A 16,984-nucleotide genomic window follows, 5' to 3' on the forward strand; every position below is an offset into this window, starting at 1 on the left:
CCAGCAGCCAGCTGGTGGTGATGCTGGTGGAAGTATATTTCCCCTCCATAGCAAGGCCTTTGTTTGTGTAGAACTGTTGCACAGGTAGCACTTGACTGTTAGGTAATGGGATACAGTGTATTGAGTGAAAGTGTTTCAAGTGAAATGGCAAAATCCAAGTATTCTGTTCACTAAAGAGTATTCATGTATGATTCATATGTGCATAAAGAATCAGCATGTGCCGCAACGAGATTATTTCAAGAGGAATCTCCTGATGTTCAAGTTCCTTATTGGAGTACGGATCATCAATTGATAAATACATTTAATGAAACTGGAATTGCTGTTGATGGGAAACTTAGACAACCATGTACAGTACTCATAGAAGAAACTCTCGATATCACTGGTTACGCTGTAGAAAGGTCTCCCAGAAAATCAGTTCAACATCTTTCTCAGCAAATGGGAATTTGCTAAGGCTGTGTTCAAATGGCTACAAAGTTACTGAAGTTACAGCCTTATAAAATAACTGCAGTGCAAAGACTTAAACTGGGTAGCCCTGCAGTAAGATCGCAATTTTGCGACTGGATTTTGATTAGGGTGCATGACAGAGAAATTGTCCCTCACCTAGCTTTCTTTTTGAATGAATTATGGTCTCACCTAAGTAGGTATGTTAATTCACAAAATAACCATTACTGGAGTTCTGAAAAGCCTAATGTAATACACTAGGCACCCCCACATGATCAAAAGATAATTGTGCTATTAGCAGTGAGAGAACAATAGACTGTATTTGTTTTCTGGGAAACAGTTAACACCAAGAGACATGTGTAAAACATTTTGTGGCCTCTTTTTGACCAATTATCTGAGAGAAACTGTGCTTTCATGACCTTTCAGCAGGATGCTGCAATGGCATATACAGCCAATTTCTCATTACAGGAAATTCATGATGTGTTTCAAGACAGAGTAACCATTAAAAATATTTGGCCTCCCTCAATTTAGCACCCTGTGATTTTTATCTCTGCAGACATTAAAAGAGGAAATGTACAAATCAGATCCACACATTTAAGATGAACTTAAAACTAACATTTCTCAGAAAATTGCTGCCATTTCTCAGAGGGAGTGTAATGAACAATTTTCTAAGCAGGTGTCAGAAATTATTGAACATTGAAGTAGTTTCAGAATCTCCTTGTGTAATAAATATGCATATTTGCTTTTATTTTTAAGTGTTTATGTTAGAAATAATTTATGTGACAAACTGTAGTATATTTACTGCGGACCTCCTGGCACCTGTGCTGTGTGCACAGCAGCCGTCCTTGCTGGCCAGCTGCATACTGTGAATGTGGTTACATTAATGATTTATCACCCTGAGTTATGGCATAACATATAATGTGCATTCTAATGTACTGAGACTTTTTTGATGTTTCCAGTTACTTCTGCCAGTGAGTTTAATGTCTGGTAGAAGGATCCAACCATGGCTTGCAACTTACTCTTGGTAGTTAGTATTTTAATTGCAACATTACATGTGGATTAAGTTTCTACCTTAATTTATTTAAGTTTTGTAAAATTCTGTTTTTATGTGCCTTGTACTCCATTGAAGAGATTTTTTTGTAGAAACTCCTAAAAGTAATTTTTTACATTTTATTATTATTTGCATTGAAATCATGTAGTGTCACACAAAGCTTTCTGTCTCATTTCAGCATTGTTTCTGATCTTCCACAGTTCTCTCATTTTTTCTCCATGGAGTATCTTTCTGTCTTCAGTCCATTTTATCCCTAGTGTCTTTGGGTCTTCATTCCCTGATCTGACATTCCACTTGTGTATCTTGTCTCTATATATGTTTCTGTCTTCAGTTTATGTTGCATCAATTTGTGCTTTTTCTATTTCAAGTTTAGGTTGTGTGATCCATGGTGTTGTTGAATTGACCCTTTGTGTGTGTGTGTGTGTGTGTGTGTGTGTGTGTGCGTGTGTGTGTGTGTGTGTATGTGTGTGTGTGTAAGAATTCTGTTCATGATTCATGTTATGGTAGCTGATGTGCCTGAAGAGCCTTAACCTTCTTTTTCTGGCATCTGGTGCTAGATTTGACTTCTTCTCTGTGGGTTCCTAAAGAGTAATCTAGACCTCTCTTCTGTCAGCTTTGGGCCAAGATTTTTTTGCATGATTTTGCGTTCTTCCTTTAAAATGCATTCCATGTTGCTTTTCATATGGAGTGGCAGTGTCTCACTTGCATACAGTATTTCATGCTTGATTGCTGTGTTGTACTGTCTGATCTTTGTGTTAATGGACATGCATTTCTTATTGTATATGTCCTGTTTCTTGCTGTATACTCTCTCCATTTTTTTGTCATCAATTCTTCTGTGAGATATTTTCTCCTCCAGTTGGTTTGAGGGCTTCAGCTATGTATTTGAAATGTTGAACTCTGGTTATCTTTCTGTATTTTGTATCTAATTTTTGTATGTGAACAAAAGAATTCAGACTTCTGGAAAGAGATTTGCAGGCCACCATTTTCTGCACATTCGTTTAGTACTTATGTTTGTGCGTTTGCTGTTGCTTTATTATCTGGGAATATGGCCAGGTCATTTGTAATATCTAGGTTTGAGATTTCCTAGATGTCCTAGTCATGATGGTTTCCAGTGTCCTTTTTCACATTCCTTCATTACTTTGTCCAGGACTAGGTGAACAGTAGTGGGGATAATCTGTTGCCTTGGCATACTCCAGTTTTGATCACGAAGGGATTTCACGCATGAATTTAACTTTTGATTTTGTGTCACCCATTGTCTGTTTGATTAGTCGTAGTGTTTTGTGTTGAATCCCTGTTCTTCTGAGATTTTGAACAAGGATTGACAGTCAATAGAATCAAATGCTTTCTTGAAATCTATGAAGGTGAAAATAAGTGATGTAATGCATTTGTTCTCAGCCAATTTTGTTTGAAAAAAATATGGAATTTGATGTGGGACATTGTGGAATATTCCCACTTCAGCCCCTGTAGTTTCAAGAAGTTCTGATAGATGGTGGCACTTTATGTATCCATCAAAATAGTGTCTTTAACAGAGATGTGCTCCAAGCAGAGAACTGTCATTCAGTCTCTTTTGGCGGAGAATAAGAGCACCACAGATATTCATATGCATCTGCAGAATGTCTACAGAGACCTGGCAGTGAACAAAAGCGTGGTGAGTCATTGGTTGAGGTGTCTGTCATCATTGCAACAAGATCGCACAAACCTATCTCTTGCATGCTGGCTGGCCCCACACAGCTGTTACTCTGCAGTGTTGGAATGTGTGGATACCCTCAGTCAAGGTGATTGATGGATCACAATCAAACACCTCACTGCACAACTGGACGTATCTGTTGATAGCATTTGATACAATCGTCTGCCAGTTAGGGCACCAAAAGGTGTGTGCCCACAGAATTCCTCGCCACCTAGCAGAAGACCGTAAAGACCAATGAAGGCCCACCTGTGCAGAATGGCCTGCATGTTATGAGGCTGCTTGTGACAATTTTTTGTCAAGCATTGTTACAGGTGACGAAACATGGGTTCTTTACTTTAAACCAGAAACAAAACAGCAATCCATGGAGTGGTGCTGCACCATGTCCCCTGTGAAGAAAAAGTTCAAAGCCATACCCTCAGCCAGTAAAGTCATGCCAGTGGTCTTGTGGGACCCAGAAGGGATTATTCTGTTTGATTTCCTCCCTCATTGTCCAATGATCAACTCTGAATTTTATTGTGCTATTCTCAGGAAATTGAAGAAACTATTTCATTGTGTTCATCAACACAAAAATGCAAATGAACTTCTCCTCCTGCGTGACAATGCAAGGTCTCACAGACGTTTGTGCACCCAAGAGGAACTCACAAAACTTCACTGGATTGTTCTTTGTCATCCAGCCTACAGTCCGTATCTCACCCTTTCTGATTTCCATTTGTTTGGCCCAATGAAGGATGCACTCTGCAGGAATCAGTACGTGGATGATGGGGAGGTTATTGATGCAGCAAGACATTGGCTTAAATGTTGACCAGTGAAACGGCACCATGCAGGCATACAAACCCTTCCAGTAAGGCAGCATAAGGTCACCAGATTGAACAGAGTTATGTTGAGAAATAGTAATTTTTAGCCAAAAAAGTGGGGACTAATATAATGTATTGAAATCATGAATAAAACCAACCTGATGCCAGAAGAAAAGCATTACATTTCCTATAGAACGCTCCTTGTACACCTGCTTTTGGATTGAAGATTAGTTCTGTGCCTGAATGACTGGGATGGAAGCCTGCCTGGTATTCACCAATTTTGTATTGTAATTGTTCTTGCGTTCTCTGGGGTAAGCAAGCTGAGAAAATTTTGTTGGTGACTTGTAACAGGGAGATCCATCTGTAGCTGTTCACGTTCATTCTCTCTCCTTTCTTGTGAGCAGACAGATAAGTACACACTTCCAGTTGTCAGTAAATCTTTCGGTTTGCCAGATGGTTCTGATCATTTGTATAAGTTCCTCTACAGATTATGACCTGAATTTCTATAGTAATTCTGTGATGATGCCATATTCACAGAATGTCCCGTTATTTTTAGTTTAAATATATATTTTGTGGATCTCTTCACATGTTGGTGGAAGTGATACTGGATGAGTGGAGGTGCAGTCCTGTATTAGAAATATTGTTTCGTGTTCAGGAAATTAATATGCCAGTTCCTGATAATTCTTGTAATTAGTTAGTGTGAGTTTCGCATCTTGCTTTGTGAAACTTAAGTTCTGAGGTGTGTACCTGTGGACTTTTCTAGTAAAAGTCCTATAGAATTCTCTCATGTTGTGGTTGCAGAAGTTTTCTTCTATAGCACTCAGTTGTTCTTTCATGTACTTTACCTTGGTTTGACTAATGAGTTATACAGCCTGATTTTTTTAATTCATTAAACTGATATAGGCTTTCCAGGGATATTTTACAGTTGTATTCCTGGAAGCTTGTTTGCGTCTTTCTAGCGCATTTTCACATTCTGAGTCCCACCAAGGATGTTTAGTGTTCTTTTTCCATGGTACTAGTTCTTTTACTTAATGTCTGATCTTTGTATGGAATTCTTCCCATTTTTTCTTGTTATCTTCCCTATGCCTGCTTTATGTTGGATTCTGTAAACTTCTGCATGTCAGACTTCTCTATATGTGTTCTTTTCTGTCGGATTTTCTTCAATGTAAATTTGATTTTGATCTGAAATAGGTAGTGGTCTGAATCAACATTTGCATCTCTGCAGCCTTGAATGTCATGGATCTCCTGCATAGGAAATCAATGCCTACATACTCTATTTGCAATTCGTCCATCTGCTGTATAGGTTACCTCCATGTTTTTTTGTATGCCCATCCTTCTGATTGGAGGTTTAAAGGACTTCAGCCATTCATTGATATAATAAAATGGAACACCTACAGCCATCCTATTGATGTTATTTATTATATGACTACCAATTTCGGTGCTCCATGTACCACCTTCAGGTCTTAACTGACGCTGAGGGAGTTAAATCATGTCTTATAGACAATTGCATGATTTGCCAACATGTATGAACTGGTTTAAGCAGACTAACTGTAACAACAATGTTGTGTCTCCAATCATCAACTACCAACTGAGTCAGTTGGTAGTTGATGGTTGGAGACACAAAATTGTGTGTCACTGCTGGATTCCTTCCTCTGAGGTCTCATCAAAGACTGTGTATGTTGCGCCTCTACCAAACAGTTTAGCTGACCTGAAAAACTGAACCTATGCAACTGCCGTTGCACAAGTTATGTTCAATTTGCTGGTGAGTGTGGGAAGAAATCGATTACCAGTGGGATATTATCCACATCCCAAATGGAAGTCGCATCAAACCAAAATTACACTTGACACTTTTGTGTGAAACTTGGTGTTGTTTTCTACAAAATGTCACATCTGCCAATCTGTGAGTTATCTCAATAAATTTCTGTGTCATTCCAAAGTTGTAAGGTCCTTTTTGAATCATTCTGTATATTTACTTAGAGAAATTCTATACAAATGTAAGCTGCAAATCTGTCTTCTTTTACTTTTTACTTTCATTTTTAACTGTTGTCAGTTTGACAATTAGTAATACAAACAAGTCCATATGAGCGATTGGAATGAGCATGGGAGCAATGAGTCTACAAACATATAGACACATTTTAAATCATTTGAAAATGAAATGCATTTCTAGCTCATTTGTTTCTTTTTTTCCAGCACAAACCCAGTCACCTGTGATGAGTGTCAATCTGGGACTGCCAACCATAATGGAAAATTCAAATGCAAGGGATTCATCAAAGAGGCACTCGAAAGTGATGAGCATTGTTCAGTCCATAAGAGATGTCCCACAGAGATTAACGCAGCCACCACCATCAGAAGAAACAACAAGTCTCACTGACAACATTCAGTAAGAATCATATTCTTGATAGTTGTATCAATTTGAAGTTTTTATGTTGTAGATGCTTTAGGCATGAGTGACTAATCCAGAACTTGTGTGTGTTAGAGTACTGACTAGTAGTATCAAAAGAAAAATTCAGTTTCGAAAACTACAGAATTATGAAACAGAGGTACTAGCAAACAATCACCTTCATTTGATGAAGTGTTTAGAACTGTCAATAGACTCATAACAGTACACGAAAATATCCTACAGCTTTACAGCTTTCATAACTATTAGTTCTTTTGTCAGGGAGGACTGAGGGATAGGGTAGGGAATGTTAAAAAAGGAAGGGTAAGTCACTCACACTTCATGATGTGAGGGACCCACATGTTGTGAGGTTTAGATCAGCAAACTTTGTAGCAAAGGTCTGGAAGAATGTAAATACTGTAAGAGTAAAGGAGACCATTCATGAAAAAGCAGAAGTGTTGAGTTGTCAGTAAGCACACACAAAAAAGAAAACTTGCTAGCTTTTGGAATAAACCTTTTTCAAGCTAGAGTAAAAGTACACACAAACACACACACACACACAAACACACAAACAATCGCCAGCAGAACAACAACAACTACAAACTCCTTGGAGAATGGGGCCAGGACAGTTACAAGAGTCAAGAATGACTCCCATCTGTGTAGTTCAGAGAGGCTGCTGTTGGAGTAAAGGATCCAGTTGACACAGGTTGCAAAGCAGCCACTGAAACTGAGTATGTTATACTCAGCTGCATGTTGTGCCACTGGGTGGTCAATTTTGTTCTGGGCCACAGGTTGGAGGAAGACATTTTTCCTGGTGGACAGCTGGTTGGTAGTCATATTGATCTAAAAGGCTGTGCAGTGATTGTAGCAGAGTTAGTGTATGGCCGCTGCTGCTTTCACAGGTGGCACAGCCTCTGATGGGGTCAGATAAGCCTATGAAAGGACTGGCGTAGCAAGTGCTGGGTGGATGGATTGGGCAAGTCTTGCACATGGGTCTTTCACAGGGATATGATCCCAGTGGGTGAGGCATAGGGATGGACTAAAATCTTGTGGAGGTTTCTGGGAGATATAACACCACTGTAGGAAGGATAGGAAGTATCTTGTGTAGAATGTCCTCATTTCAAGTCATGATGAAAGATAATCAAAGTCATGGCAAAGGATGTGGTTTACTTGTCCAGGGATGGTTCAGCTGTTCCACTCCAGGTTGATATTGGGTGAGAAGAAGGGCATCCTTTGTAGCTAATTCTTGGAAACGGAGAGGAATGGGGGTGTGTTAGGATGTGGCACAGAAATCTGTTTTCAGGCTAGGTTTATATTGTAGTGTCTGCGAGCCTTCATGCGATCGTTAGCATACTGGGCAAGGGAGTTCTTTCTTTTCAATCCAGATATGTTGTCCATGGGTGACCAGACTGCATGGGAGGGTATTTTGGTGTAGAGGGGATGCCAACTAATAAAATGCAGGTACTGTTAGTACTTAGTGGGATTAACATGGCCAGATGTGTGGATGGAACCATCAGAAAGGTGGAAGTCAACTTTCAGGAAGGTGTCACATTAGGTTGAGGAGGACTAGTCAAAGCAGATAGGAGAGAAGATGTTGAGATTGTCAAGGAATGATGATAGGATGTCTTGGCCCTGAGTTCAGATCACGAAGATATCATCAATGAACCTGAACCAGATTAGGTGTTGGGAGGCTTGGGAGGCTAGGAAGGTTTCCTGTAGATGGTCCATTAACAGGTTGGCATAGGAGGGTGCCATAAGGGTGCCCAGATTTATTTGTAGATGTTCCCTTCAAAGGAAAAGTAGTTGTATGCCATGATGTAGTTGATAAGATGTATAAGAAATGAGATAGTGTGTTTGGAGTCTGAAGAATGTTGGGAGAGGTAGTGTTTGAAATGGCAGGGCCGTGGGTGTGAGGGATGGTGGCATCAACAGTGACGAGTAGGGACCCAGGAGTTAAAGGGACGTAGATGGTGGACAGTCAGTGAAGGAATATAATAATATGGGAGGTTAGACTTCATGCTATTGGTTGGTGTTGAGTTGATCCACATGTGGATGCTGAAGAATAGATGCGTGCTGAGGCACAGAGCAAAGTAATTAGGAGCAAACGTAATATGTATGTCACTCTTCACTTTACTGAATGTTAAGCAACAAGTCCGCAGAGAATCTTCACTTTGTCTGTTACACAGACATCTTCATCATGAATAGTCACTCTAACAGAGAAGCAAACTTGTAACACTGTGAAGGCTCCAAGTGAACACCATGATTAGACTGGCTAGCTCAGGGGTGGTGCTACTACTGCATGCAGAAGAGGGAGTTTCTTCAGATGGGCTACGGATTGGGTGGGCAGTCACGTGTTCCTGCCAACATCTGGATGTAGAATGCCTGACATGGTGTTGATAGTGTACATTAACACATACCCCTCGCCCACTCCCACAAAAAAAAGAATCCTAAACTTTGTCACCGTCTACTGGTACCGCCAGAAGCAGTGTCAAGGTTTGAGCAGTGACTGATGAGGCAGAATCTGAAACAGCAGCTAATAACAAGCCCCTGCCCATAACCTGGCAATTGTCTTGTGAATGGCCAAAAACAACCGCCAAAAAACCAGGCATAGGATGTACACATCATCTTCTGTTGGTGAAGGATAGTGACTGAAAGAGTCCACGGTGGCCAACAGGGAGGTGGCAGGACGAAGGGGGACCACCTCTGATGGCTAGGGTTTTTGGCACTGTGGTGACAGCAGTGGTGCAGTGTTGATGGCTGTTGGTTCCCAGTTCAGTGCTGGCAGCATAGGACATGAGGGAGGTGAAGGTGGCTGAGGCTGCTGGTTTCTCTTAGGCACCAAATTTGCAAACAAAAAACTTGTGACAGGTGTATGTAGGCCACACAACCAAAGCTGATTCTGATTACAGTTCCGCAGCCCAGTGAAAGACATATAAAGAATGGCCAAAGACTTCATTGATAGTGGCTCATTCCCAGCATTTGTCTCTGCCAAACACTCTGAAAAAGATGATATCATTAACATTAACCTTAGAGCAATGCGGAGGATGACCAACTGGTGTGCAGCATGCAGCAACTGCAGCAGTGTCCTATGTCAGCATCCACACAAAATTTCTGCCAGTGACTTGCCATTCTGTGGCTGGGCATAGCATGATGAGAGGAAAGACACTAGTGCTCACATCTGCATAAGAGAAGTGCATAATTTGTTCATCTGTTGCTTGAATGTTTGGATAAAGTGTTCTGCTTCACCATTAGATTGAGAGTGGAACAATGCTGACATGACATTGTTAATGCCATTAGTGCCACAAAATTGCTGAAATTCTGCAGATGTGAAATGGATTCCAGCATTTCTGGTACATCTTCAGTACAAAAAGTCAATGTCAGAGTCTTGATAGTATTAGCTGTCGTAGTGGATTGCATGGGCACCCAAAATAGAAACTTGCTAAATGCGTCTACCACAATAAGCCAACAAGAATTCCAGTAGGGACCCGCAAAGTCTGTATGCAGACACTGCCGAGGGGTGATGAGTTTGGGCCAATCAAAACATTTCTGTGTGGACCAGCCTGTCGTTCTCCACATGCCAGGCATTGTGAAGCCAGTTGTTCAGTTTGAGAGTCCATAGCAAACTGTGTGCAATGGTGTCAGTCAAGCTGTTTAGTGTCCTTGATGGATAAGGTGAAGAATTTCCTTCTGACGCATATATGGCACAACCACTCAGGACTGTTCATTGTCTGTGTGTAATAACACCCTGCTGGACAGATAATTTATGCCAAAGAGCAAAATAATGGTGCACAACTGGATCGCAAATCTGGTTAAATGAATGTGGCCAATGATGCAGAGAAGCTGAAACAAAATCTTGAGATTGGAGTCTGCAGCCATTGTCTGAGCAATCCATTGGTAGTTAATGGGAAAACCATCAAGTGTTTCATTGTCGTGAAAATCAATGTGGAAACTAATCTTCAGAAATGTCGAAAATTGAATCGGCGACAACTGCGAGGTGAGAGAGAGTGTCTGCATTCAAATGCTTAGCCCTTGACTTGTACACAATTTTGTACTAATAATTTGAGAGGAGGAGAGACCATTGCTGCAACTTTAATGCTTTGCATGGAGGTACTACCTTGGAAGGGCTGGACAAGAGATGAGAGGATTGTGATCTGTCACCATGTAAAATTTTCTGCCATATAGGTAACAGTGGAATGTGGCCACCCCACATGTGATAGCAAGAGCTTCCTTATCAATCCGTGAGTTGTTGCTCTGTGCCTTGTTGAGGAGTTTGGATGCTAAGGCAACTGACCTACTCAGTGATCCCACGAAAGAACAGTACCAGTGCTGTAAGAGGATGCATCAACTACAGGCACAACTGGTTTAGTCGGATTGAAATGTAACAAACAATAATTGCCCAGTAAAGCATCTTTTCTTTCTGAAATGTGACCAGATACTCTCTAGTCCACTCAAATTTGAAGACAATGCAGTTCAGCTGCAATCTGTGCCATGTTTAGGATGAGCTGAATGTAGTAAGTCAGTTTACCCAACTCTGTGTGAAAGAACAGTACCAGTCCTGTATGAGGACTCATCAACTGTAGGTTTGACTAGCTTAGCGGGATTCACTGATATTCCTAGGATAGTGGATACTGTGTCTGTTAATCACATGTCCTGAATATTCAATCTCAGTCTAGAAGATGGAGCATTTGTCTTTATTACAGTTTAACCTAGCATCTGAGAACACTTGAAACAATTTACTGAGATTGGAAAGATGGTCATTGTGAGTGTGAACCAAAATGATGGGAAGATAATCATTGGGAGTATGACCCAAAATCACTGTGTCATTCAAATAGTTCAAATAATAAGAAAATGAAGCAGTCAACTGTGAAAAATAACATCGAAAAATTGCAGGTGTGGGCACACTGCTGAAGGGAAACCTCAAAAATGTAAATTACCACAGGTGGGTGTTGGTCACAAAAACTTGTTATGACTGTTTCACCAAGAGAACCTGCAAATAAGCATCATGAAGATCAGTCTTGGAAAAGAAGTGACCTGCATGTAGTTTGTCTGCAAGTTCCTCGACTGTGGCAGAGGAAAAGCGTCAATCACAGTCTGTGGATGCATTGAAGGTGATGCCCACTGACTGGCTGCTACAGAGGAAATCACACCATTTTCCTGTCAGAATAAGAGTTCTTCTGCCACTTGATCTCAAATAGGATGAGGGATGGGCTGTACTTCATAAAACTGTGGTTGTGCATTGTCTTGGATGGTAATGTGAGCCTCAAAATTAGTAGCTTTGCCTAGGTTATCTTGAAAAAGTGACTAAATTTGTCACACAGTTCAATTGCCATGTCAATAGGCACAAAAGAGTCCACAGAGGTGCACTGTCTTGAATGTGCAACCAAACAAATCAAAGGACTCCAGGCCAATCATGTTTTCTTTGTTATGTGAGCACAGAACCATGAATGAAACTGTCTTGGTAACATTATGAAGAGTGGCTGGTAGGTCACAAGTGCCTAATACTTAGGCTTGCCTAACACTTCATAAGTGCTTCTTTTCAACAGAGTAATTGAGGCACCAGTGTCCAGCTGCATGTGTATTTTGCATATGGCAATTTACAGAGTGACAAACAATTTATTTTCCTGATGCTTACTAGAAAAAGTGTGTAACTTCTTCATTGCTGTGTTATACGAGAGTCACTATTTGGCTTTGAAAAATTGCATTGACATTCATTGACTGAGACTTTGGGTAACATGCAAAGTGCATATTGGGCTTGCATTTTTTGCAAACATGAAAACAATTGTACTTGCCACAGTGATAACATTTAGCATTGTGACAGGGGAATTCCTAACGTTTGTGTGCTTTGAAACACCAAGGGTATGGTTTCTGCCTGGCACACTGAATCTGTTTATGTTGCTGTCTTGGTTGAGACTTTGCGTGCTGCAGTGCATGAGCTATGAGCACAACCTGTTTAGTACTACTCTGTATGGCTCATTTAGGAGTGAAATCAAAGCCAACTGCTGCACTGTCATGCAAATGCTGATGCTCCTCTAATTCCAAGACCTGTAGGTCTTATATTGCAAATATATAGGCTAATGCCAAAGTGGTAGCTTTTGCTGTTGTGGATGACACTTGTACCACACAGTGTAAATGTGAGTAGGTACCTGTTACTACCATCCATATACATTGTAGAAAGTTCCTCATGAAGTGTGTGTGAAAGTGGTCCCAGTGTCTCTGTGGTAGTGGCTACGAATGACACTGCTGTTGTGGTGCTGACTGCCATGTAGCATACAACTTTCAGCTTGCAGTTACGTCAGTGATGTCTTGATTTATAAATTGCCTGTATACATACTGGTGAGCAACTTGTTCACGCAGAGTGATAATAGGTATTTGGCTACCTGCTGCCTTCAAAAACCTTGATGGTCTTTAGCTGTGATGCCTGCTGTTTGATGGTTGTCAGTGGGAATCTATTAAAGCTACTGGTTGGTCATCTATTTGCCAACAGACTTGTGGGGAAGACACATATGTCTCATCTGGACCAAATAGTAATGGGAATGGCAAGCTGTTTATCTAGAGTTTATCTTATATTGGTAATACTGAGAAACAGGGACCAATGCATAGGTGTTGAGCTGTGCATTGTGGGATGCGATGGGCTGATGCAGATATTGGTGGCAGTGGCTTGTGGTAGGTGAACAGCTCATAAACTTTGCCAAAAGTATATTCAGGTTATGGAAAATCGAAGATGGACTGTAACAATATTATGAGAAGGAAAGTTACTACTCACCATGTAGCGGAGATGCTGAGTCACAGATAGGCATGACATAAAGACTCTCACAATTAAAGCTTTTGACCATTAAGGCTCACACACACACACACACACACACACACACACACACACACACACAACTGCAATCTCAGGCAACTGAAACCACACTGAAAGCAGCAGCACCAGTGCACAATGGGAGTGGCGACTGGGTGGGGGTAAGGGAGAAGCTGGGGTGGTGATGGGTAGGGATAGTATGGTGAGGGGTGGCAGACACTGAAGTGCTGCAGGTTAGGCGGAGGGCATGGGAGAGGGATGGGAGGGGGGGGGGGGAAGTAGCAGAAAAGAAGAGAAATAAAAAGACTGGGTGTGGTGGTGGAATGATGGCTGTGTAGTGGTGGAATGGCAACAGGGAAGGGGCTGGATGGGTGAGGGCAATGATTAATGAAGGTTGAGGCCAGGAGGGTTACGGGAATGTAGGATGTACTGCAGGGAAAGTTCCCACCTGCACAATTCAGAAAAGCTGGGGTTAGTGGGAAGGGTCCATTTGGCACAGGCTGTGAAGCAGTCATTGAAATGAAGACTATCATGTTTGGCAGTGTATTCAACAACAGGGTGGTCCACTTGTTTCTTGGCTACAGTCTGTCAGTGGCCATTCATGCGGAGAGCTTGTTGGTTGTCATGGCTACATAGATTGTGGCACAGTGTGTAGACCACATAACTGGTTTCACAGGCAACTCTGCCTTTGATGGGAGAGGTGATGTTAGTGACCGGACTTGAGTAGGTGGTAGTGGGAGGACATACGGGACAGGTCTTGCATCTAGATCTATTATGGGGGTATGAGCCATGGGGGAAGGGGTTGGGAGCAGGGGTTGTGTAAGGATGGACGAGTATATTGTGAAGGTTCAGTGGATGGCGGAATACCACTGTGGGAGGAGTGGGAAGGATAGTGGGCAGGACATCCATCATTTAAGGGCATGGCAGAGGTAATCAAAACCCTGGCAGAGAATGTAATTCAGTTGCTCCAGTCCTGGGTGGTACTAAGTTATGAGCAGTAATTGACACATGTAGTTTTGAAACATTGCTGAGATGCTTGTTACACCAAACACCAACCTATGGTATAGGTATAATACAAATAGTTTGTTGATGACGATGCATATTTGAGACTATGCATGAAGGGAAATCTGGATATATAGTTCAGGAAGGTCTATCTTTGTGCAGCAATGCTTCCTGCATGGCACAAAAATAATTCTTCAGGCTGTGGTATTGGATTGGTGTCTATTACAGCTTTGGCACTGACTGTGGCCCTGAAGTAATCACAAATTTGGAGAGATTTGCCTGGTTTATGGATAGCTGTGGAGTGGGACGATAAACTTGATGCATGCCTTTTTGTCTTTACTGCTGAATCCAATCACTGCCTGAAAAAATTTCATTCAAAGTCCATTGCATGTTGAAAAAGCATAGAAAAAACACGTGGTTGCAAATATTCCAAAAGCAGAAGTGCACCTCACATGATGAGGTGCTTGCAATAGTTGTCTGACTCATTATCCCCGGACTTTCATTTGAGGACTGCCTCTTGTAAATTCCATACTTCTGAATGGTTGTTCAGACCAACAAATCAAAATATTGTGCTTGTTTACTGCATCAAATACATAAAATGTGGCAAGCTTTTATTTTTGCCAACATTATGGAAGCAAAAGTCTAGTGGTGTGTTTTGTCCTTTGGTGTGAACTACTTGCTATAGCCTTTAATCACTAATAAATTGCATGGATATACAACGTAGAACAATAGCGGGTTACATGCTACCTACTCCGAATCTGTCATTAGACTGCCATGCCGTGACATGCGGCCGGCGCCGTTCATAGCTAGGTGGTGCTCCCGCACTCAGCCGAGTTGCGGACCGCCTCTATCGCCGTGTTCGCGTACTGACGTAGCGGCACTGTTAAATGTCGTGGCACTGTCACAACACTTTTCCCCCCTTGAAAAAAAAAAAAAAAAAACACTCACTTCCTTGGAGACACGGACAGGGCAGAGACATCCATGGCCTCTTGGGAGGCCCCGAGAAGATCCCGCGGAGAAACATGAGAGTATGGTCGAAAATGTCCAGGACGGAACCTTGTGCGTGGAACGTGCCTCCTGGACGAGATGATGGGTGAAAACTACGGAGCAGCATCCATAGGTAGCGTGGACCTGGGGGTGTGCTCCAGCGAGATGGGTCCCGGAGAAGGCGGCGTCGTGACTGGGGCCGGTTCCGGCATACTTGGAAGCGGTAGCGACGTCGGCTGCAGCAAGACGTATGGGAGATCAGCAGCAGCGACAGGACTGGCTTCGGGCTGGTGGAGGCGAAAGAAGGGGCGGTGGCACCGGCGTGGCCACCACTCGTGGGGGCATCTGGTCATAATGGCGAACAACCATGCCGTCATCCGTACGTATTTCACAAAGCCGGCGGCCGCGAAGAGCCTTGACCACCCCTGGAATCCATCTAGGGCGAGATCCATACCCTCGTGCCCACACGTCGGCGCCCACCGAGTATTTTCCCACACTAAGGGACACAGTACAAGGCCTGACGGGGTGAAGCAGGTGCAGTAGAGTGCGCAGTTGGCGGCCATGCAAGAGTTCAGCAGGGCTGCGATCACCCAGAGGCGTGAAGCAATAAGAACTCAGAAATTGCAACAGAGCGTCATCTGTGGAAAAATCACTAAGGAATTTTTTCATCTGGCTTTTGAAAGTGCGGACAAGGCGCTCGACCTCCCCATTCGATGGCGGATGGAAGGGCAGTGCTGTAACATGATGAATCCCGTGTCCAGTACAAAAATCACGGAAGGCCTGCGAAGAGAACTGAGGGCCATTGTCCGTGACAATCGTGGATGGGAGACCTTCTAGCGCAAAGATTTTGGACAAAGCCAGCGTCGTCACCGCAGTGGTGGGCGACGGACATCGAACAGCAAACGGAAACTTCGAGAAGGCGTCAATCAACAGTAGCCAATAAGTGCTGAGGAAAGGGCTGGCAAAGTCAGCGTGCACCCGTTCCCATGGCAGCGCCGGATCAGGCCACGGAGAGGACATTGTACAGGGTGCAGCCAGTTGTTGAGCACACTGACCACACGCAGCGACCATGTGGGCGACGTCCGAATCAATACCGGGCCAATAAACGTGCCTGCGGGCCAGGGACTTAGTCCGAGAAATCCCCCAATGGCCTTCATGCAACAGTGTGAGAACATCTTTGCGAAGAGAGGCTGGCACCACGACCCGTGGAGAGGCGCCATCCATGGCCAGAAGCACAACACCCTCACGAACAGACAGACAAAGGTGCAAGGCATGGTAGTTGCGAAGGGGATCCGACGCCTGGCCCTTGCTCCTGTCTGGCCAACCCCGTTGAACAAAACCGATCACCTGACGCAGGACTGGGTCCCGCGCAGTAGCCGACATGACCTGCGAACCTGTAAGTGGAAAACCCTCGGCCACACGACGTTCTTCCTCATCAATGTGGAAACAGAGTAGTTCATCGCGATCGAAAACCGGGTCGGGGCCCATCGGCAAACGCGACAACGCGGCAGCGTTCGCGTGCTGGGTCGTGGGGCGATAGTGAATCTCATAGTGAAAACAAGACAAGTATAAGGCCCAACATTGCAGGTGGTGAGCTGCCTTATCCGGAAGCGACGCCAATGGGCTGAACAGAGAGACCAGTGGCTTGTGGTCGGTGATGGGGTGAAACATAGAACCATACAAAAGAACGCTGAACTTTTTTAGAGCATAAATGGTAACGAGCACCTCCTTTTCGATTTGAGAGTAACGCCGTTGGGCATCGTTGAGGGTCTTGGAAGCATAGGCGATGGGTCATTTCGACCCATCCTCATACCGATGAGTGAGAACAGCCCCTAGGCCATACTGT

General features: G+C 43.1%; 1 protein-coding gene across 1 annotated transcript in view; it reads left to right on the forward strand.

Annotated features, from left to right (window-relative positions):
* The window catches only part of LOC126252951 (uncharacterized), a 258,753-nt gene that overhangs the window by 229,497 nt on the left and 12,272 nt on the right, over window positions 1-16,984 (forward strand). Inside the window, exon 13 of the mRNA XM_049953965.1 lies at window positions 6,164-6,353. Within this exon, the coding sequence (XP_049809922.1) occupies window positions 6,164-6,353 (190 nt within the window). The remainder of the gene's footprint in view (window positions 1-6,163; window positions 6,354-16,984) is intronic.

This window comes from Schistocerca nitens, chromosome 4, assembly GCF_023898315.1.
Source record: "Schistocerca nitens isolate TAMUIC-IGC-003100 chromosome 4, iqSchNite1.1, whole genome shotgun sequence".
In the NCBI taxonomy this organism is placed as follows: Eukaryota; Metazoa; Arthropoda; class Insecta; order Orthoptera; family Acrididae; genus Schistocerca; species Schistocerca nitens.